The 23388-nt window shown below is 53.0% G+C and overlaps 1 protein-coding gene across 2 annotated transcripts; it reads left to right on the forward strand.

Moving 5' to 3' along the window:
* Positions 1 to 9: 9 nt before the first annotated feature.
* On the forward strand, positions 10 to 22995 carry KCTD10 (potassium channel tetramerization domain containing 10). Of its 2 annotated transcripts, none has more exons than XM_037052311.1 (7): positions 10 to 109; positions 6509 to 6722; positions 14928 to 15097; positions 17655 to 17744; positions 18034 to 18086; positions 19360 to 19555; positions 20324 to 22995. In XM_037052311.1, the coding sequence occupies exons 1-7, from the start codon at positions 107 to 109 to the stop codon at positions 20546 to 20548; spliced, it is 951 nt and encodes a 316-aa protein (XP_036908206.1). In that variant the 5' UTR covers positions 10 to 106; the 3' UTR covers positions 20549 to 22995. The 2 variants fall into 2 exon arrangements, with proteins under 2 accessions (XP_036908206.1, XP_036908205.1); XM_037052310.1 differs by having other exon boundaries at positions 34 to 109; positions 17658 to 17744.
* The last annotated feature ends 393 nt before the right edge of the window (positions 22996 to 23388 follow it).

Consider the following 23388-nt stretch of genomic DNA (forward strand, 5'->3'; position numbering starts at 1 on the left):
CGGAAGTTCCCGCCCCTGCCCCGCCTCCGCCCCTGGCTCACGCGAGCTGGGTGTTTCCTGCCTGTTTCAGTCCGGGTTTGGAGACTCCGGAGTCCTCCAACTTTTCATGGTACGGAGGGCGGTTACCACCGACTGGGGGTTCTGGGCGGTCGAGAGAGCAGGGCACAGCCATCGTAGAGGGGGAAGGGACAGACAGGAGGGGGTGCGATAGCGGCTGTGGCGGTGGGGAAGAATCATTTGGGGGAAAGGATGGGGGCGAGGCCGAGGGTGGGGGAAGGGCATTAGGTGGAGAATTTGAGGGCGGGGTGAACCCTGGCTGTTGGGAATCCAGGAAAGGGCATTTGGGCTTGGAGAGTAGATATGTGTGTGGATGGACGGGGCGGGGGGTGGGTGTCTGTGAGTCTTGAGTGCTTGTTAGAAATGGGAATTGGTGATTGTGAAAAGAACAAAGAGATATCACTGAAGACCGACATTTGGGGTGGAAAACTAGGGTTTGGAGAGTTGTGAAAGAGTGAGTAGGTTATGAGGGGGCGAAGAGGGATTCCTTGGGACGAAGAGTTTGGGATTTTTGGAAGTCGTAATAGGTTTCGCTGGGTTTCGGGGAAGTGGGGAGCTGCTTGCCTCCAGGTGCCTCTGGACAGAGGCGAGTTGACGCAAGTGTAGAAGAAATCGGCCGGCGAGGGTACGTTCGGTGCTTAGAACTCCGCGGAAGGATGCTAGGGGCCTGAGGTCAGGAGGTCAGGGTACCTTCGCCCCGGAGTCCAGCGCCTTATCTGGGGCCTGGGTACCTATCTAGGCACTTCCGTTGAGGCCGGAGGTAGCCGCACCTGAGGAGTTGGGGGATGTCTCACAGTCTCCCAGCTGTGGGAAGTTTCTGTGTCTTTGGGTTCCTCAAAAGTTTATTCCTTGAACAGCTCTTTATCCTTGGATAAGAATGAGCAAAGTTCAGCCCAGACCCTCTTTTTACTTGTCTGCCAGCGTCTCTTCCCTCCAAAGTGCTGTCTTTGAAGGGATGGATGATCAGCCCCAGGGACACTGCCGAAGAAAAAGGAGCCAACCTGTATCTGAATTTGGTCGGGTCCATTTCGTGTGGAATCAGGACCACCTCAGGGGAAGAAGGCCTAAACCAGTGCTTTGCACACTGTGGTCCGCAGACCAGCAGCAACAGCTGGAACTTTTTCAGCCAAATTTTCAAGACCTATGACTGTTGAATCAGTCTGGGGTGGGGCCCAGCAATCTGTTTTACAAGCCCTGCAGGGGATTAGAACAATGATTTTTGATTCGGGCTCTATGAGGAAAAGGACGAGAGAGTGGGAGTGTGAGGACCTTAATAGTTCTGATTCTTCATTTTCTCCCCTAAAAAACAGGATTGGTGACATTTTCCTCACTAGACTGTTACTTGCCTGCTAAACACAGGAAGAGAATGTCGTTCCACAGAGCACTTGAAAATGGCAGTAGCTGTCCTCTAGGTTTTGCATCAAAACAATGCCACACTTAGGTGGTTGATTGAATTTACCGTATTTTGCTGTGTATAATGCACTCCCAAGTATAATACACACCCATGGTTTTTGTGCGCAGTATGCACGGGATTATACCCATGGTATGTGGTCATTATGCCCATGTATAATGTGCCTTCTTATTTTCCCCTTAAAAATTTGGGCACAAAGGTACACACTATACATGGCAGAATATGGTAGTTTGGTTGAAGTGGAACCACAGACTTTTGTAGAAATGCTGTCAGTTCAGGGGAAGTTGTATAATTAGTCCCAAGGCAGTGACTGAGATCTAGCTGGTTAAAAAAGCAGTTTTGTGGTTTTCAGCTCTGGCCACACATTAGAATCACCTGAGGGGCTTTTTCAGTTTTATTTGTTTATTTTTAGAAGAAAGAAGGGAGAAGGAGGGAGAGAAACGGATTGGTTGCCTTTTGCACACCCCCAGCTGGGGGCCTGGCCTAGCAACCCAGGCACGTGTCCTGACTGGGTATCAAACCAATGGCCTTTTGGTCTGCAGGCTGGTACTCAACCCACTGAGCTATGGCTGCTAGGGCTGAGAGCTTTTTTTAGACTGGTTTCTGAGCTGCCACACTCTTCCTTTCCCCTCTCCAAATGTGATGACTTATTCTGGGGCAAAGCCCAGGCATTAATACTTTCTAAGCATCCGCAGGTGCTTCCAGTACAGCCAGGGCTATGATCTCTGGTTTTAGGGAAACCTTGAGGGGTAGAAGGAAAAGTACACTGAGAACCAGGCGGCATCCATACTTTAGCATCTGTTCCTTGGGGGTTATTATGAAGAGTGTGGCTTTATCTTCCTTTTACAAGTTAGGAAGCTGAGGCTGGGTGAAACAACTTGTCTGAGCAGCAAGTAGGAAGTAGTGAAACTGGGCTGTGGTCCAGGTCGACCAAACTCTGATCAAACCTTCCACATGAGTCTCCCCCAACACACGCACAGGGGAGACAGTTCTTCAGAGAGGCGTGTCAAAAACATCAGCGGGTGAGGGGTGCGGTGCCTTTTCTCCTAATGTACTTGCCTGGGACTCCTTTCAAGTCAGCATTTTAAAAATTTATTTATTTTTAGAGAGAGGAGAAGAGAGGGAGAGAAATACCTGGCCTGCAATCCAGGCATGTGCCCTGACCAGGACTCGAACCAGTGACCTTTTGGTTCACAGACTGGTGCTCAACCCACTGAGCCACACCAGCCAGGGCTCAAGTCAGCATTTTAACCCCGTCAGCCGACTTTCATTTTGTCATTTTGTTAAGCATGCGAATAATTGCTTCCTGTTTGTGGCTCTGAAACTGTGAGGCAGGGGCAGGCTTTTATTTTTGATGTTTTTTTTATTTTTATGCGTGGTCAGGAATTCGGTGGGCCCATAGAGCAAAAGGTCTGGAAACTTCTCCAAGGCCACGATGTTAATTATAGCCTAATTAAGGCAGACTGAACTTTTTAGAACAGTGGGTTGCTATCCTGGCTGCATATTGTAATTACCTGGGGGACTTCTAAAAATCCTGTTGCTCATGTCGCAACTCCAGACCAGTTACATCAGAATTTCCATGGCTGGGACCCAGGCAGAGCATTGTTTTCAGTCCCCAGGGGATTCTAATGGGCAACCAAGGGGAGGGCCACTGTTTAGAATCGGCAACACTATACTATACAGCGGCGATGGAAAGGAGAGAAGCCTGGGCCTAGCCATCCATCTAACTGGAAGAAACTTCTTTTCCTGATTGAATGGAATCAGTAACCAATACTTCCACTATCAGTCATCTCCCTTCCTTTTAACTGATTTTGCTCTCTCCTGTCCTACCTCTAACCCCGTGAAAAGTGAAATCAGACCTTTGGAACAAGTTAGAAAGCAGGGTGGCAGGGGACTCCTCTGTGGAGAGGTTTGCTGTGAGAGACGTACTGTCTCCTGCTTTGTGTCCTCAGCTCACTGGACGGCTCACTGTGACCTGGGCTCTGGGACAGGAACAGAGCCAGAGTCTTTTCTCCTCAGGGCCCCTCCCAGCAATGAGGCGGCCAGCCTGTAGAAGAGAGGGTCAGAACTTGTGTTGTCTGTTCCGAGTCTCCATCTAGATCAGCGTGCTTTCTGCCTTTATCTCTTGGTAATTCAGTCGGGTGTCAGCAAGCTGGGATCAGTCTCCAAAAAGAGGATAACCTGAGACTCGGAGAGCATTCTCAAGTTGTCATCGTTGGGGTGTTCCATGTTGGGGTGTCTGCCACGCCAGGGACCGAGCTGAGTGCTCCGCGGTGTCCCTCACAGCAGGCCTGGAGGCCCGTACTGCTCTTGTCCCCGTTTGACAGATGGGACTGAATTCAGGCAGGTGACTCCCCCTGGCTCCCCCCAGCTGGTGAATGGCGAGGCTGGGGGCTGAATTCCGCTCTGACTTCCAGACCCAAGCCCGTAGCCACACATCGCCTCCCAGCTTCGCAGAGCTTGTTTGGACTTTCTAAAGAAGGGGGTGGGCCCCCACCCGCCCAGCCAGTTTTTTTGCCATAGCTCCATACAGACTGAGCATGACCACGAACAAAGTCCTGGGCTCAAGGCAGGACTTGCCCACGTCCTTCGTCTCAAACTCACTTTGGGAAGTGACCGACTTGTGGGTCAGGGTCCGAGCTCACAAAGTGGGAATCACAGTAGCTGTCTTCTGGCGCTGTTGGGGTTTTGAGCAGTTGCGTGTGGAGGTGGAAATGAAAGCAGTGGTACCTTCTGCGAGGGAGGGGCCCGCTGTGTTGGAGCGGGCGGCAGCGCTGATGCAGATGCAGCCAGTAAGTGACACTCCTGCAACCCCATGCTCCGAATGCACGTGACTAGGCAGATTATCTTTAACACGGTGCTGGAGAGCAAAAAACACATGAAGTGTACTTCATGGTAGGTGCCTTACAAAATGCTAGACCACATCCACAAAACTTATTTTGGGGGGTGGTGAGTTACTTCTGTCTGGTCTCTGGGGACCAATTTCCAGGGAGAGGCAGGAGCAAGGGGGCACCGCCTCCTCTGGCCTCTTTCACGTCTGGCCTCAGGCCACAAACCCAGGCGAGCCAAGCTCGGACACCCTGAGCTTTCGGAAACTCACCTTTCTGTGATGTTTTTACTGGATAAAGCAGAATCTGTTTCTTGAGGCACCGCTTGTCTCTCCAGAGGCCATTCTTTGCCAGGCTGCCAGGCTCTGACATAAGGCTCCCATGGGTGATTTCCAGGCCACTCCTTCGGGGGGACCGAGGTGGAGAGGACCGGCCACTGCCTCTGCTCTCACTGGCCAAAGGCAGGCCGCCACCTGCCAGTTCCTTATTCCAGTGAAAAATGACGTCATTGTTTTAACAGTTGTAAGTGTAACCCCGGTTCATTGTGAGAGATCTACAGAGACAGAAAGGCATGAAGAACTTATTAGTAAAAAAAAATTCTTTTGCAGTGTCGGCATTTTTCAACGTTTCATGTTGTAGCCAGTACCACGAGGAGCGTACCTGTAGTCAGAGTTGTTTATTTCCTTGATGCATCAAGGGACAGCTGCTGGGCATCGCGGAGGATTGCGACTTGCCTTGAGTGGTTTGGGAGGGTTCAGGGAATGGGGTTCTGCCCTGCGTTGGATGCTGTCGGGAAGCAGGGCTAGTTCTGGGATGGGGCCTCGGTGGTTCCTGGTTTGAAGGCGGGAACCATGGAATGGGGTAAAGCTTTCCTTGGTAAAGTGGCAGCAGGATATCGGCTAGGATAAGGGGGTACTTGGTGGGTTTTGTGTTTTGGACAGTGTTCATCTTCTCATCTTTGTTCGGACAATTACAGAGCGATCTTACTTGTGTCTGTGATCCATCAGCGGCTGAGCGGCCTTGTCTGTGCCGTGGAATTACCCACGTCCGCGTGATGTCAGGCCAGGCCTGGCTTCCTTGGTGCCTGGCCCAGGTTCAGTCAAGGTTCAACCCACTCTCGGGCGTCTTCTCCAGCTACAGAATTCTACTTACTAAGTCAAGAAATGTTTTTCACCCTGGCTGGACGGCTCAGGTGGTTGGAGCGTCATCCAAACCTAGACACTAAAATATTCTGAGTCTGATTCCAGTCAGGGCACATACAAGAGGCAGCCAGTCTATGTCTGTCTGTCTCTTTCTCTCCCCCCACCCGTCTCCCTTCCTCCTTCCCCTCTCCCGTTCTCCTTTTCCCCTCTCTCCTTTCCCCCTCCTTCTAAAATCAATAAACATATCTGCTGGTGAGGATTTAAAAAAAGTAAAGGGAAATGTCTTCTTTGAGTGCACATGTGCCAGGTGCCAGTCTGTGCTACACCTGCTCGGTCCTATCACTGCGTTCCTTTCTCGGATGCGTCTGTGAGAGCTGGTGTCGCCGCAGTGTCGGCGTGAGCCTGTTATCAGATCTTGCCGTGTGGGGCAGTGCTGGTACAGGAAGTCTCTGATTTTTCAATAGCTTGCTTCCAAGAGTTTTTACATCTGCTCTTTAGCTCTCAGAAATACTTCTTTCCTGGAGCAAGTTTTCAGAATGGTAGTTGGAATCTTACCTTCATAGACACTTATTTGATCTGTCATTCAGCTGTAAGGTGGCACTTTCGGTTGCTCCGTGTGCATGGCAATAAGGAAAGAGAGGCCTGGTCAGCGCTTCAGGCTGCAGCCAGTGTGTCAGTTTATATGGGGCATGAGGGCGTGGAAGTCCTCCTAACACAGGAGTCACTGGCAAAGTGGCCCCTGCAGAGTCAGTAGGTGAGATCAGCATATGAGGCCATCTGGGCGGAGTTTGGAGCGGATTGGGGAGAACATGCCCCTCGCCAGGGGACAGCCTATCCTACCAGTTGTTGCCCTGCTGGCCAAGTTGGCCTCTGGTTTTAAAACAAGCCAGAAATCCACATTTTTTGGTGAACTCTTCCTGAGTTGTCAACATTGAAAGTAAAGCTTGTTTTAAAAGCAGGATACACTTTGGGCTAAGCCATCTAGAGGCCAGGTTCAGCCCAGTGGATGTAGGAAGTAAACCAGGCCTGGTGCCGTGACCCTGGTGACCCTTGTGTCTTCTCCCTGGCAGGAAGAGATGTCAGGAGAAAGTGTGGTGAGCTCAGCGGTGCCAGCGGCTGCTACCCGCACCACTTCCTTCAAGGGCGCAAGCCCCAGCTCCAAGTATGTGAAGCTGAACGTGGGTGGCGCCCTCTACTACACCACCATGCAGACGCTGACCAAGCAGGACACCATGCTGAAAGCCATGTTCAGTGGGCGCATGGAAGTGCTCACAGACAGTGAAGGTAAGCCTGCCCTCCAGGTGGAGGGTTGGGGTCCAGGGCTTCAATGCTGTGGTCCAGGGCTTCACCAAGCTCAGAAGACCACCATGAAGTGCACAGCTGTCCCCACAGCTGCAGACCTCCTGTTGTGCTCAGTGTTGTCATGGTGTGCAGGGAGTCTCGAGAATGAGTAACAGGGAGACTGGGTCTAGTCTGGGGTGTGTGGTCAAGGAGGGCTTCCTGGAGTAAGTGACATTTAAGCTGAGACCTGAAGATGACTAGGAGCCAGCTAGATAGGGACTCATGGTCTTGTCTTTGTTGCTTTTGCCATGCGAAGTCGTTGATTGGCTGTGTGACTCTGAGAAAGTCACCTTCCTGCTCCAGGCCTCAGCTCTGTAAAAGGGAGGCTGGACTAGCCACCCTGGTGGGGTCCCTTCCTGTTCTCTCTGCAGTGAGCCTCTGACCTCACAGTGAAACTCGTGTGAGTCACAGCATGTTCTCTGGTCACTTGCCTCCTAGGATGGGGTTCCAACAAAGAGTCACAGACCCGGGATTGAGTCACAGCTCTCCATTCAGTAGTTGGTGACTTTGAGCAAGGTGTTGGCCCTGTCGATCCTCATTTCCCCTCTGGTGAAGTGGGCACAGTGATCCCCACCTCCTGGGGCTGTTGGCATGTAGTAGGTATTCAGTATGTGTATTTTTGGTACTTCTGCCGCCCCCCCCCCCCCTTTTGTGGGAAGTCATGTCAGTAAAAGGCAAAGCAGTGTTTAAAGTCATCTTACTGTAATTACTTCCTACCCACCTGCAATAAGGAGCCCCAGAGAAAGGGAGCGTCCTTACTGGCTGGGTGTAGGGGGCAGGTCGCCTGAGGTTTACAAGTGGCCCCGTCCTGCATTCCTTAGCCTGAGATTGCTCCAGACCAGGCCAGACCGTAGCCTGGCTTGACCCAGCTGAGCTGCTTCCGAGGCTGGCCTCAGTGCCGAAGCCCCTGCCTCTACGAGGGCGGTGGAGTTTTGACACGGGGGAGTGGGCAAGTTTTGACACAGGGGGTGACTAAGCCTGGTGTGCACAGTGCATTTCATGACCCTAAGAGGGCTGCCACCACTTGGGGTGTTCCTCTCCGTGTCCTGGAGAACGCCAGGCTGCAGGGCTGAAATTCCACGTCTTTGGGCTCCCCTTGAACTGGGCTTTGCAGAACTGCGTTCTGTCTGGCTCAGAAAATAAGAGCTTTCTGTGAGTGGGAGGATCTGCTTTGCTGAGTGACGCCCAGCACCGCCCAGAGTGTTTGTGGAAATCAAGACAATGGCGCCCCAGCTGCAGGAAGAAGCCGGCCTTATCTGAGAACCCAGGACTGCGGGGGCTTTTCTTCTGCCCTGCCCAGCCTTTGGTGGGGCGCAGGAAAAGCAAAGAGGGAGGCCCGTCTCCTTGAAAGCCCTCGCCTTGGTGGCCTAACACTTGTCCCAGAAGAGACAGAGTCCTCAGATGCCCTGTCCCGACTTGGAGTGGTGGCCTGGGGCTGCTAAGGCTTCTACATCGCTGCTGGAGGACGTCCTGACCCCTTGCTTCCTGGAACGCCCAGCCCTCCAGGGGCTCGGCGCTGTCTGCGACACCCCAAACCTCCCTTATGAAAAGCCCCCAGTATGGCATTTAGTGTTGTTTCATTCATTCCTCACCTTAATCTTTGAGGGGTGGATACCGTTCTGTTGTTACAGTTTGAGAAGTGAGAAGTCCACTTCTCACAGGAAATGCTTCTTCAAAAGCTCTGAACCCAGGACTTGCTGGCCCTTACCATCTGTTCTCCGTGGTCTGATGTGGTCTCAGCCCTGTCCAGGTCGCCTTAGTGTGGCAGCCTTTGGGTTCAACTGCTGGCTTAGGGCTGCGGCCCTTTTGGCTCCCTGTGAGGGCCTGGGCTGGCTGCCCGGGCTGGCAAACCAGGCTTCAGGGCGTCTGGCCTGCAGTCCGGCCGGCACAGGGGTCCCTGTTGGGACACGGCGCAGCCTGACCTGGGGCCGACTGCTGCCTCCAGAACACTGCTGGGTCCACAGTTTGGGGAAACTCCCTGCATGTCGCAGCTTCACCCAGAGTGTCAGTATTTAGTCTCCATGTATTTGTGTGTTTCTCAGCTCTTTTCTTGAAACTGATTTCTATTCTTTATACCATTGTGGTCAGAGAACATGCTTGCTATGATTTCATTCTCTTCAAATTTATTGTGACTTGTTTTGTGGCCTAACGTGGTGTGTCCTGGAACGTGTTCTGTGTGCGCTTCAAAAGAACGTATAGACGACCGCTCTGGGGTGACATGGTCTGAAAAGAGCACTTAGGTCCACGTGGGCTAGTGTGTCACCAAAGGCCTTCGTTTCCTTGTCGATGTTTTGTCTGGATAATCTGCTCACGGCTGTCGTGGGTGTGCAAGTCCCCTGCGGACTGTGTCACTCTTGATCCCTTTGTGCTCATCAGTGTTTGCTTTGTACATTGGGGTGGCCAAAATGTCCATGTGGCTTTTTTTGTAAAATAAAAGACAGATTTGTAATTTTCACCCATAACTTAATTGGTTTGGCTGTCTCCTGCGTGGCAGAATGTTGATGGTTCTCAGTTAATGTCTTGATCCGTTCACTATCAACTTCAACTGGTCAGACCAACCGTGGAGCATCTTCCAGCCAGAAATCTCCAGTACGAAACATCACACCACTTCTGACACTTTTGATCCGTCACAGCACCTTCTCCACACACTGCACAAATCTGTTGTTTCGCATTTCAGTTGCGTTTTTACCTTTTTGAAGTAATGAAGCATAATATGCCAAAAATGTTGCATGTTTTCTTCCACCTTCCATATTAAAACGGCTGCACAAAATTTACCAATTTTGATAAGGTTTTTTTAAAAATGCAGCTGATGTGACAGCTGCCACGATACAATCTAACAAGATTGTTTCGAATGAAGGTAAAGACCATTAAGCACTGCTGGAGCTGTCCTGCGGAAACACCCAGTGAACGTGCCCGCCAGCCCAGGGTTTAGGTGCCTCCCTGCGCTGGGTGTGTGAATGTTCACAGGGCTCGTGTCCTTCTGTTGGGTCGACCCCTTCCTCGATACGTAGTGTCCTCTGTGTTTCTTATTGCCGCCTTTGTTTTGAAGTGCATTCGTCTGGTATGAGAACTGCTACCCAGCTGTTTTAAAATTTGCATTTGCATGGAATACATCTTTTTCCACCCCTGCTCTTGTAGTCTACGTTTGTCCTTTGGTCTGCAATGGGTCGTTTGTAGACAGCATGTATGAGTATGTGGGTCTTGTTTTCTTGGCCATTTACCTACCCTGTGTCTTTTCATTAGCGCATTAATCCATGTTCACTTAAAGTGATTATTGATAGGTACATTTTTATTGCCATCTTGTTATTCACATTTATATATTATTTTTCTAATTAAAGGAGTTCCTTTACCATCTCTTGTAACACTGGTTTGGTGGTGATAAACTCCTTTAGTTTTTTTCCTTAACTGGGAAGTTCTTTTTTTCTCCTTCAATTTTAAATGATAGCCTTGGTGAGGATAGCTTTGGTTGTAAGTCCTTGCTTTTGTTTTTCATCATTTTGATATTTTGTGCCAATCCCTTCTGGCCTGAAGTGTTTCTAATGAGAAGTCATCTGGCAGTCTTATGAGCACTCCCTTATGGGCAGCTGTTGCTACTTCTGAGATTCTCCCTTTGTCTTTAATCTTTGCCATTTTACTGATGGTGTGTCTTGGTGTGGACCTGTTCCTTTTCATCTTGTGTGGGACTCTCTGCACATCCCGGACTTGTGTGTCTTTTTTCATCACCAAATGATTGCAGTTTTTAGTCATCATTTCTTCAGAAAGATTCTTAATCTCTTGTTTTCTCCCGTTTCCTTCTGGTACCCAGAGGTCCCTTAAATTATCCTCATATTTTTATGTTCTTTTTTCTTTTTGCTGCTGTGATTGGGTGTTTTCTACTACCTTGTTTTCCAAATTGCTGATTCGGTCCCCTGCTTCATCTAATCCACTGTTGCTTCCTTCTGGTGTATTCTTCATTTCAGATGTTGTGTTCTTCTTTTCTGACATTTTAAAAATGGTTTCGGGGAGGGTGTTTTTTTTTAGCTTATTCTCTCTTTGTTGAAGTTATCACCAAGTTAATTCATTTTTTTCCTCTGAGTTTCTTGAGCATCCTTATAACTGCTGTTTTCAAACCTGTGCCTGGGAGATTGCTTGCCTCCATTTCATTTACTTCTTCGTCTGGGGCTTTCTCCTGTCCTTCCCGTTTGGCTGCCTCTCTGTATTTGTTTCTGTGCGATCGGTAGACCTGCTATGTTTTCCATGTGGGTGTATTTTTAAACATTAGATAAATAAATGGTGTTAACATTGTTTGTAACCTTTCCGCTTTTGCTGTACTTAGCATTTTGCTGGTAAGATCAAGCCATTAATAAATAGTTCTACTTCAAACAGTCCCCTGATCCAGAATGTTCCCTTCTAGGAAGATACTGCCGACTTTGCATTCATGTTCTGTTGATGGTATTCACCAATAGGAGTATTGATCGTTCTGGAAAACTCCCTGGCATGTGCGTTTCCCTAGGGCAGTGCGTCCCACCCAGCCTTGGTCGCCTGTGGCACGCCCAGAAAATCCCGTTTTCACTTTGGCAAAGGACGGGCTCCGACTCTCCAGCCCCTGCCTGGCCGCTTCAGGCTGCAGCGTTAGGTCTCACGGGCCTTCAGGAGCTCAGTCCTGGAGTTTATTCCCAGGAGAGGGGTTGGCGAAGCATCTTCAGCTCAGTTGGGTATTAACAGTTGTGGCAATTTGTGTTCCCCACAGAGGCAGGGCCACGCCTTTTCATTGTTGCCAGTTTGGTGGTTGCCATGTGGTACTCTGTTGTTTTAGGTAACATTTCCTTATTTCCAGCGGGTTGAGCATCTTCCTGTGTTTGCGTTTCATCGCATAGCTGCCTGATTGCATCTGACTTAGGCGTTTTCCCATTTTTGCTTTGTAGAAAGAAGTGTCTCTTCTGGATTTTATTTTTTCATGCTTTTATGTCATTAATATAAACAACGTAAATCTGACTTGTTACAGCTTTTTTAATGGCGCCTCAGTGTTTACGTTTGTGGTGTTCAACCAGAGATGGTGTGGATCCCCAGGGGACATTGGCATTGTCCAAAGACATTTCTGCTTGTCACAGTTTGGGGGCGGGAAAGCCATTGGCATCCAGTGAGTAGGGCCAGGGGTGTTGGTGAATACCCTATAATGTGCAGGAGAGTCCCTTCATAATAAAGAAATGTCTAACCCAAAATGTCAGTGATGCTGAGGCTTAGAAATCCCGCCCTAGAGATTCTGATTCAGGAACAAGGCCGCTTCCTAGTATCTGAATTTGTAACACATACCTCAGATGACTTACCATGAGGCGAGTTTGGGAGCCCCGAAAATGCAGAGTGCAAACACCTCCATAAGGCGAGGAGAGGCCAGTGGCAGCTCCCTGTAGGAAGGGGGTGGGAGGAGGAGAGAGGAAGTACAGGGTGTGCTGGTGGGTTGAAGAAAAGGCAGGCCTGGTGGTCCAGTCCCACACATTCCCTCCCAGGGGCTTGGATGTGCCTCCTTGGGCTGCTGCTGCGCCTTCCTTCCCAAGCAGTATTGATGAAATGTGCAAAGGGTTCACTATCAGAGACCTAATGTGAGTTCCGTCAACAGACTCAGCATTGTGCTGTAGCTCCTTCCCGTGATCCTCTCCCTGTACCTTTATGCCAGCCCTGGGAGGCACCATCTTTAGAAGAGGGAAGTGCTGGACACCGGTTAAGTGAAAGACCTACATCATCCAGCAGATAGCCAGAGCTGGGTTTCCAGCGCGGGCCCACGCTGTCAACCCTGTACCGTGCTGCGTCGTCCCGCACTGTCCCCGAGCCTCTGGTCTGCCCTCTGCCTGTTCTCTCCAGCTTTGTCAAAGGGACCACCCCTGGCACCCATCCCGCTGCCCTGACATGTACAACTTTCCTAAAGAGCTCCGTGGCAGCAGGAAAGACGCCCCACGGGCTCGACTTTACCTTCTCTACATGCAGATCTGCTTCTAAGGGGTCAATTCCTGCTTTGAAAGCAACTGAAATACTTTAAAGTCGAAATGCTAATTGAAACCTCATGAAAAGTCCGCCTGGCCCCTTTGCCCTTATTTGTCCAAAGCACGATTCCTTCGCCACAAGCATTTCCTGACGGCATTGTTGAGCTGGAGCCAGTGTCACGGCCGCCTACTCGGGTATGGAAACTCAGCGACAGCCAGACAGCCAGAGTCGTTGAGACCCCTTGAGTGAGTGAGTTCAGGGGCCCCGCTCCCTCCAGGCAGCTGAGTGGCCCGTGCGTCAGAGACAGAACGTGGACGTTTTCCTCCCGGAGCAGCTGTGTGGAGACGGGGCCGCTTTTTTTAAAGACCGAGCTTCTGCTTGTCTCTTCCCCGGTCTTCTCCACCCCCGTGGAAGTAGTTCTCCTGAGCTTTTTCTCGCGCTTTGTGGTCTGGCTCTGCCTTCCCGACTCGGGAACATCGCCAAACCTCTCAGCCTCTGTGTCCATCTGTGGAAAACGCAGTGGGTGAGACCCCCCACAAAGGACGGGTGGGGAGATGATGCTGCCTTCCCACACCTTGTCAGCTGTGGGAGGAACAGCACTAGACCCAGGGTCACACAGAGGCTGCAGCTGGTGACCCACCAGCCCGGTGCAGCCTGCAGCTGTGCTCTGGTTGCCCCGGGGTGGGCTCATGACAGGTTCTTAAAAAATTAGTTTACCATTCTTTAAAAACCAGGAGATTGCACAGAAATTTGCATTTTTGCCTTTGTTTGGAGCATCAGAGGCTCCCGCAGCCCTAGACCCACGTTTCTGTCTGGCCACTCTGGGCCAGAGCGGGAAGACCCTTCCTTCCCCAGCACCCCGGCCCCCAGCACTCACTCCTCCGGCCCGCTGGAGGCCCCGTAGGCATCTGAGCTACATAATGGACACCAAGTCCATACTTTGTCATCTCGGTGGTAGGAAGAAGTGGCGGAACAGTGTCCAGCAGACACTGTCGGGGCCTTGGAAAACACCTCTTCTTCCTGCAGGCTAGGGTTCGACTGCAGCCTGCACGTCTGCATTGCGTCTGCCCTGCTGGGGGTTCTTCTTCCCACGTAGGAGGCCAGAGCTGTGAGGAAGCACAAGTGGAAGGCTCTGGAGAGACGAGACCAAGGCCCAGGAAGCTTGGGCTGAGGGGTGGTTGCAGGAGAGGTGCGTGGGAATGGCCTGCTTATCAACCCCCTGGTGATCCTTGCGGAGAGCACCCACTAGCCACTGAAACCCCGGGAGGGCTTTGGCTTGGCTGGGTCAGGGGCACGGAGCGTGCCATCTTCTGCACCCAGGTTCCCGTCCCGTTTCCTCCCCCGGACACACTCGCCTTTCAGGAGAGGAGTTTTGAAGGCCCATCCGTCTCTGGCGGAGTTCTGGCAGGCCAGGGCTGAGGTGGAGAGGGCACCGAGCGGCGGAAGGGCTCATCCCCCTGGCCCTGCCCCTAAGAATTTCTCCCTGTGCCTGGTCCTGGGCAGCAGGGGTTTCCGTATTTCGTAAAAGCAAGTTCCATTTCCCTGTGGGAGACCGACCTGCTGGAGGGCCAGGCCCATCTTTCCGATTGCTGTCTCCGTCACCGTTTTATCTCCAGCCGGTCGCTGTCCCTAGCCAGTTAGTGCGCGTTGGGGGGGTTGGGGTGGACTCTCCCATGGTGGTGCTGGTGAGTGAGGGTCACTCTCAGGAACCCAGAGGTCACAGTCTGTGGGAGGAGCCTCTGCTTCCTTAGAAATGGCTGTTGTTTCAAAGGCTGAAAAGGTCTTGTAGAAAGAGGGGGTGGATAGTTTTCCTCCAGAGACCTTTTCCTATGGTCGGGGTCATTTGGATGCATTTTATCCAGCGGCGGCGGTCTGGGCCGCTCTTGGGACGGTCTCATCTGAGGGATTTTCTAGGGCACTTTAGAAACGTACTTTAGGCCTTGGGGGGGGGGTCACAGCATCCAAAGAGCCTGAGACCAGGGGGTCCAGGGTGCAGTGGCTTCCGTCCGCAGGGTCTGGAGGCTGTGACAGCGCTGCCTAGGTTGGGCCTGGTTGGCCCTTTGCTGGTGACTGTGTGGTCCTCCTCTCCCCAGGGGTGAGGAGACAGGAGCCACCCTGGTTCTCCTTGGGGCCCTGCGAGAGAGGCCTGCCCGTGTGACGAGCCCTCCCTGCCTCCTTCCTCCGCTGCAGGCTGGATCCTCATTGACCGCTGTGGGAAGCACTTTGGTACGATACTCAACTACCTTCGTGACGGGGCTGTCCCCTTGCCCGAGAGCCGCCGGGAGATCGAGGAGCTGCTCGCAGAAGCCAAGTACTACCTGGTCCAGGGCCTGGTGGAAGAGTGCCAGGCCGCCCTGCAGGTAGGCGCCTCCCCCCGGCCCCCCTGCTCCCCTCCCTCCTTCCGTCCCTCGTCACCTCTGCACCTCAGGGGGTGCTTCCCACCTCCCTGACTTCTCTTAGGCTGAACGAGCTAACCCTGGAGCCTGTCCCCTGTGGTCAGGGTGACCCCAGAGGGGCTTTTCTTCTGTCCTGTTTAAGCCGCCTACCTGCTTTCTGGCTGACTTGTCTCCATGGTGTTGGGTCACCGCACGTGTAGATTGAGACCTTTGGTACTGAACCATGGGTCACCACAGAGCGACAGTTTCCTGAACGCATCGTGGGGCTCGCTCGCACCCGAGTCACCGCTGGGAGCCTAGCGTGACCTCTGCAGACGCAGACACCCCTCGCCCCTCACCTGGAGCTGGGGCAGGAACACCAGGGTCCAGTCTCGTGACAGCAAAATCCCTCTAAAACCAAAATACTTACAGACATAGCCAGTGGCCATCAACATCCAAGTTCCAGCATGGCCGAGGGTCACAGGAGTCCCTGTGGGTCATCACAGGGGTTGGCTCTGTACACGTGAAGGCTCTTACTGGGGCCTCTCTCAAGCCACGTGACTGTCTGCCCTGGGCTGGAGCGGTAGCCGCAGTGCCTAGCTCCTCAGGGAACTCTGCACACTCTCAACTGAGAGCCTGGGAACTCGCCGTCCGTCCAGCCCAGTGCCGTGGCCTTTACCTCAGTGTTTTCGTTTCGTGTGTGTGTGTTCGGGAAACACACATACGTCAGTTAAGAAGTCGAGTGTAACAGTACTGTCAAACACACCACTGAGTGCCTGTCCTCGCCCGCTGTGCCCCAGGCAGCCTTCATTCCTGCTCTCAGCGTTACTCACCGCGTATTATTACACTGCTCTCTACCGGTGTTTCCGTCTTCAGCGCTACCTACGGGGTTACTGTGGAACATTTACATTTAGCTCTGTGCTCCACTCCCGGCCACGACCAGACTCACACATCTCCCTTCTCCTGTTCTCTCAACGTAGGTTAACACAAGCTTGGTTTACACTGGGATGCGAACCGCTGAGCCACAGGGTACACAAGGACCCCTCCCTTCCTCCCCCTCTCCTTCCCTCATGATTTTGTTTACTTATTTTTGGGAGAAGGGGCGGGAGAAAGAGAGGGAGAGAAACATCAGTCGGTTGCCTCTCACACACCCCCAGCTGGGATCTGGCCTGCAGCCCAGGCGTGCGCCCTGACTGGGCATCAGACCAGCGACCTTTCTGTTCCCAGGGTGACGTCCAGCCCGCCAAACCACACCAGCCAGGGCATCTGTTTTCTTTCTCTCGTAACTTTTCAGTTTGCCAGAATTCGGGATTGCTTCATTGTTTTGTTTGCTTGGTTTCCTAAATACACACCTAAACTCGCTGAGAGGCCAGGCCCCTGTTGGTGGGATCGGACGGTCAGTGGCGCTTTGATTGGTCTCTTCTTGGAGACGTGCCCTTGGGTTACCTCCCTGTGGTTTGTTAGTCTGAGGCTCAGCTTCCAGGACTGACCTTCTCCCAGTTTCTATCGCTTTACTCCTTCCCGTCCCACTTTCTCAGGTTTTTTGTTCCTTTTCCTCGGTTTTATCTTTTCAGCCCTTTCACTGAATTTTCTGCTTCTGCTCTCACGTTCCTCTCTCATGTTCTGCTCTTACTTCCCAGAGCCTCTCTTCGCTCTCCAAGGGCCCTTCCCATAGAGCGGGCCGGTCCCGTCCCCTCCCGTCCCGTCCCGTCCCAGAAGCTGCAGCGGCTGCCCTCCCTGTCTGATGCCACTGGTGTCCGACGTCCTCTCTTCGCTGCCCTCGTTGTATGACCTTGTCTCCTGCTTTCTCTCTCAGTGTACTCTCATGTTTCGGAGGCTTTCCACAACGTATCATCCGATGAGCGTGGCTTGTTGAAGTTAGAGCGAGGCCCTGAAAAGCTGTGTGTGGGGGTGGTCTTTGACGTCCGGTGGGCTTCAGTGGCGAATGACAGGCTGAAAAGGGGTCCTGCTGGGGGGGTCTCTCCCGCGCTTCTGCCACCCGGCAGGTGACCCTCTCCTTTTGCCCTGTGCCTGCCTGCCCGCCGTGGGGGTTGCGCTTTGAAAATCTCCAGGTTTCTTTCACACCTGCTGGCTTAGGTCCCAGCTCTGTCCTCCGCCTTGGCTGTCACTCGTCTGCCACCTCTCCTCCAGCCCCAATTTCTTAGTATCTTTCGTCTTCTGACTTCATGTCTCATTCTTTTTTCCTTCACGGGCTTACACTTTCCTATTCTTCTTAGTCACCGCCACGGGGCTTGGAGCCTCGGTGCAGTCTCGTTTCATCCACCAGGGTCAGGGTCTGTTTTTGAGTGGCTCCCTAGGCTGCGGAAATGCGTCACCGTTGTTAGTGTTTACTGAGCGCCTGGCACATTGGAGGACGGGACTCCCAGTCGTCCCATGCTAATTCGACGGTGGTCAGGGTCCTCCTCTCTTCTCACCGTGACCGCCCACCTGCCCTTATCCGGGCCTGTCTTTGCCTGGCAGGCCAGGTTAAATAACCCAGCGTGGGGCTCGCCTCCTAGGCTGAAAGCATGTTTTGTTCCAGCAGAACAAAGATGCTTACGAGCCTTTCTGCAAAGTTCCTGTCATCACCTCATCCAAGGAAGAACAGAAACTGATAGCGACGTCAAATAAGGTAGGTTGGAGGCATTCTTTCCGCAGTCAGAGATGGAAGCGGTCCTTCTGAGTGAGCTTTGAAATGAAAACCCGAGGAAGACCTGAGGGGGGGTGAAGAGGGGGCACCCGTGGCTCATCTCGTGTCCCTGCTGAGGGGTCACGCCGTCTCTGTCTGGAGCCCCACCACAGCCGCCAGGCTGTGCCGTCTGCTTCTTGGGCCTGGTGGCAGGCCCCGCCCTGTGGGAAGCCAGCAGCTCACTGCGTCTGCACTCCCAGTAACCCTCTGCTTTTTCCGCAATAACCCACAGCCAGCCGTGAAGCTGCTCTACAACAGAAGTAACAACAAATACTCCTACACCAGGTAAGGCGGCAGCTGGAAAAGACACCAGTGCTTGCTAAGAAAGCCTCTGCTCCCCCCAGCCAGGCCAGCTCCCCTCATTCCCTTCAGATGAGGGCGATCCCCCCTGCCCCCCAAGCACGCCCACGCAGGTAGGTGGGAAGAAAGGCAGGTGATAGGTGGGAGATGTAATCCACACGCACCATAAGATTCACCCTTGCCGAGTATAGGACTCAGTAGTTTTCCGTGTACACACAGAGTTGTGCAGCCATTGCCCAGCTTTTGAGTGTTCTGTCATCTGCGAAAAAGCCCCGTGTCCATCAGCAGTCGGTCCTCGTTTCCCGCTCCGTTCCCCCGCCACCCCCCGCCCCAGCCCTCAGCAACCACTGTGTGCTTTCTGTCTCTCTGGATTTGCATGCACCAGTATTTCACGTGAGTTAATCAGGCAGTGTGTGGCCCTCTGTGCCTGGCTTCTGTCACTCAGTGTCGCGTTTCCAAGGTGTACCCCTGTCGTAGCCTGGTCAGAGCTTCATTCTTACGCCTGAATAACACTCCATTCCACGCATACACCAGCTCTTGTTATCCCTCCACCAGCTGAAGGACAGTTAGGGTCGCTTCCCCTTTGTGGCCATTGTGAACAACGCTGGCGCGCACATTCGTGTGCCTGGTTGTGTGTGGACATGTTTGTATTTCGTGTGGATGCACATCTAGGGGTGGAAGTGCCGAGTCCCGTGCTACCTTAGCTCCAGTCACCGGGGAACTGCCCAGCTGTTTCCCACACTGGCTGCACCGGAGTACATTGCCACCAGCAACATTGGCTGGTTTGTAGAACGCCTTGTGACTCTTGGGAATTTTTGGTTCTGACGTCAGGAATCTGAGGGATGTAGGAGGACTTGGTAGGATTACTGAAGACCCATAATCTGACCAGGCTAAAAATGCCCCCTCTGGCAGTTCCGTTCTGCCGCTTCTGTGGCTTGCAGGGCTCTCCCTGTCCCCGCCTGGAGCCCCGCCCCGCAGGCCCTGCATCCCCAGCCTTCCATCTCTGGCCAGCACACTGGTTCAGGGACGCCGGCTGAGCGGCTAGAGGGGTCTGGTTTGCAGTCTTAACTCTGCCATTTATTCATTTTTTAGCTCAGGTGGTTACCTGATTGCTCCGGCCTTCACATTCCCTCTCTGAGCAACAGGGACTGTGCGAGGTTGGGATGGGAGGGTGGAGGTGACGGGCCGGCACGTGGAAACAGTCCGTGGTGGCGGTTGTTACCGGCTTGTGGTCACCTCATCAAATGCTCTCTTGCAGCAACTCCGACGACAATATGTTGAAAAACATTGAACTTTTTGACAAGCTCTCTCTGCGCTTTAACGGAAGGGTCCTGTTCATTAAGGACGTCATTGGGGACGAGATTTGCTGCTGGTCCTTTTACGGCCAGGGCCGGAAGATCGCCGAAGTCTGCTGCACCTCCATTGTCTACGCCACAGAGAAGAAACAGACCAAGGTGAGGGCTTCGAGGGGACGCTCTGGGTGGCCAGTCTGATATTTGTACTCGTGCAGCTTCCGTTACCTTTTGGGTCCTGGTAAGGTCCCGATCTTACCAGGTCTCAGAGAGCCAGAGTGGCATTCCCCTTGTGACGCCCTGCAAGGCAGCCACACTGCATCTCGGCTCCTTTGCCCCAGATGCTGGCTCAGACGTGGCCTTGCACCCGGGTGCAGCCGACCGCCTGCGTCCCTTGTCTGCGGTGACCTAATGCCCCCTGTGTACTTCCTCGCTGCCATGCACCTTCATTTCCCACCAGCATGGCCGTCCCGGCCTGATCGTCAGAGGGACGGTGCTGCCTTCAGGATCCTGACCTTGGCTTTCTAGTCATGACCTTGCCCTGCCCTCTGACCGCCCTCCTCTTACCCACTGACCTAGGGCAGCCCTCCCCCCGCACGGGCCCACTTGGCCTTTCTCACCTCCCACCCTTGTTGGTTTCCTTCCAAGCACGTGACTCCGAGTGACCTGGGTTCTGTGGGGCCAAACCCACACACTCGACCTCTCTCTGCTTCTGTCTGCCATTCTGCAAAGCTCGGTCATGCTGTAAAGTGCTGTTACAGACCCGGTCTCCTGTCACTGGAACTGCACTGCCATTAGATTTTCTGCTTGCTCGCTCTCCCTGGGCCTAAATGGAACCCCAGGGGCCTGATTTGCCCTGGGCCGCGGTAGAGGTGGTAGGCTGTGTTTGATGCTAACTTACCTGCCCTGTGTTTTGGGTGGGGGATGCAGGTGGAGTTCCCTGAAGCTCGGATTTATGAGGAGACCCTGAATATTCTGCTGTATGAGGCCCAGGATGGCCGGGGACCTGACAACGCACTCCTGGAGGCCACAGGCGGGGCGGCGGGGCGCTCCCACCACCTGGACGAAGATGAGGAGCGGGAGCGGGACCGCATCGAGCGCGTGCGGCGGATCCACATCAAGCGGCCCGATGACCGTGCCCACCTGCACCAGTGAGCAGGCAAGGCAGCCGCGCCCCCTCCCGCCCTCCTCCTCCCTGCTCTACACTCAGATCCTGTGCAGGCTCCGGGCGCCTTCCACTTCCCCTGGAGTCTAGAGATACTTTTGTAATAGCCAGATGATTATTTTGATATTTCTCGACAAGGTGAATTGGTTTTTACCCAGGTGAATGCTCCCCTGCTGCTGACAAGCTGTGTCCAAGGGCCTGCTCTGTGCGGGAGCCTTGGAGCCGGGCTTGGCGGGCTCTCAAAGGAAAAGTGTGAATGAGTATGAAGTGTACGTGAGAACTTCTGTTTGCAGTATTTATTTTTGTGGATGTTGACTACCTATTTGAGCTTGGGTTTGGTTCAACAGCTCTGAGAGGGATCCTGCGGCTGGTGGCCACCAGGGGCATCATCAGTTTGCGTCTTTCACGTCCTCCAGCCCAGCACCCTGCCCGAGTCCTGTGCACTGTGCCGGGCTCGGGTTCCAGACTGGCTTTGCTCGAAGTCCGTCCTGCTACAGGATTTCGTGCCCAGAGCTTGCTGGTGAATAACTGCAGCCCGCAATGATGCAGACAGGGCCTGGTATGCTTTGTGCCTCCACATTGTTGTCCCTGTGTAGCTCCAGGTGCCTGGCTCTGTGTGCGGGGCAAGCCTGTTGCGGCCTTGGCTGGTCTGTGCTCTGATGCTCAGTGGGCCCCCACACATCTGGCTGAGGGCAGAGCTGTCCCTGGGGGTGAGTGCTCAGCTCCATGCCTGGCTCCTCCCCTTTCCGACTGCCCTCCTTGCAGACTCACTGCATTCCAGGAAGGCCCTCTGGCCTGGCTACCAGCATAGCTCACCAGCTGAGGGACCCATTCCCCCTCGGCCTCCTTCCCTGTCAAGCTGAACTCAGTGTTACGAGGAGATGCCCTGCCCTTTGCCCAGAAACTCAGGGTGGCCCTGCCACTCCACCAGCAGCCTCAGGGCAGTTCGCCCATTGTAAAGGGAGCTGGCATCTGGCGATTGATTACCTTGCGGTCTTTGCCTCTGACTTGGACACAGCACGTGGTGGCCACCAGTGAGAGGCTGTGCAGATCCCTTTGGGTCCGGTTAGTGTTGGTGTTCATGTGTCTAAGGGACGTGTGTGACTGTGGTGGGGATGTGTGCTCGTGGGGAGCTCGCTGGTGCTCAGCGGGTGGGCGTTCTCGGTTACCTACCTCGCAGTCTCCCCAGCACCTGTCGCGGGACAGAAGTGGGCTGTGACGAACACGCGCGGTGGAGACTAGACTAGGTAGTTATAAGGTGATGGGAATGTGTACGTGGTAGTGGATGGACTGTGCCTGCTTTCCAAGGGAAATGTCACTGTTCATACCAAAGGTATTAATACGGGCAGCCTCCAACACAGTGTATTCCAAAAAAAACGAGTTTATATTTTGAAATGGTTTTTACAGCTTCGACTGTGTTCATTCTGCCCTCCTTGTGACAGTTGTATGCCTTTATTTTTGTACCCAGCAGCAAAGCCTCCAATAATCTTTAAAACAATCGTGACAGAACCCAAATTGGGCAGATGCCTTTTAAACTGCTCTGTAGGGAACTTTCGTGTGTGTGCGGCCACCTGGGTTTTCTTCCCTGCTGAGGAAAGGGGGCGCGCAAAAAACGTTTCTTAAATATTTTATACTGTTTGGGTTGAACTTTTTTTAGAAAGTCAACGTGAATGTCAGTTCTGGTGTTTTCTGTGGGAATGGAAAAGCCATCAAATATCCTGTTTTTAAAAAATGTTTACGAAGAGTCCATTTGTGGAACAATCTGACCCATTTGGGCTTCTCCTTGCGACCGAATGTCTCTGGCAGCCCCTCCCTCCCCCTTCACTTTCCTTCCAACTTTGCACTTGGAGTTCCCAGTCTCTGCTTCCCTGGGATACGAGCGGTCCCGAAAACATTCCAGGTCAAGGTCGCGGGCTCCCTCCAGCCCTGAGCTGACAGCGTGGGCTGGCCCGCTGCCGTCCGTTATATTCTACAAGGACCGGTCTTTCCTAGGCTGGCACGGAGGGCGCACGAAAGTCAGTATTACACTTGAGAACCATCCCAGGAAGCACTGGCCTAAAAAGAGTACAGTTTTATTACATTGTAATAGCTTACAAATAAAGTGGAACAGCTTTTGGTCCCCTGTAATCACGTCATTTCTTCAGACACGCCATCTGTTTGTCGTGACAGAGCCTGTGCCCGTCCCTGGCGTAGCTGCTGCTGTCACCCTCCTGCAGGGGCTTTGCCCTCTCGTTAGGTGTGCTCGTCCTCACAGCGGCCATTCAGGGGCCGGCGCGAGGCCTCAGCCCGACTGCACACCCATGTGTCACTAATCTCTGTGTCTCTTTGTGCTGTGAGAAAAGATGCTGCATGCTTTCGATGCAGTCACTGTTGTTGTTGTTGTACGAGCATTTGTGGACACGTGTAAAATAAAAGTTCCGTGATGCTTCTACCTAAATCTGCTCACTGGCTCTTCTCAGAAACACCCAAGCACAGTCCAGCCCCTGGAGGGCAGTTTTCAGCAAAGAGCACGAGGCAGAGACACTGCCTCCCAATTCATCGCCTGGAAGCTGCTCCGGACAAAGACAAGTCCAGCATGGTGGCACCTGAGTGCGCACTGAGGGAACGTCTTGGGCAGAAACACTGCCGGGATTCTGAAAAAGCAGAGTCAGCTAGCTGGCGGTGCCCCCCATTTAGTACTGGGGAGGTGGGGCGTGGGGGGACACAGCCCCCCACTGGAACCTAAAGTGCCTAGCAGAAATGGTAAGGAAGCGGGTGCATTTCTAAGTTCCACTTATTTAAGGCAAAATCCAAGTTTTGCAGCCTTAGGAAATTTCATTTACTCAATTTC

The sequence above is a fragment of the Sturnira hondurensis genome, unplaced genomic scaffold (genome assembly GCF_014824575.4).
Source record: "Sturnira hondurensis isolate 20B ecotype Veracruz unplaced genomic scaffold, ASM1482457v3 Scaffold0007406, whole genome shotgun sequence".
NCBI classification, from domain to species: domain Eukaryota; kingdom Metazoa; phylum Chordata; class Mammalia; order Chiroptera; family Phyllostomidae; genus Sturnira; species Sturnira hondurensis.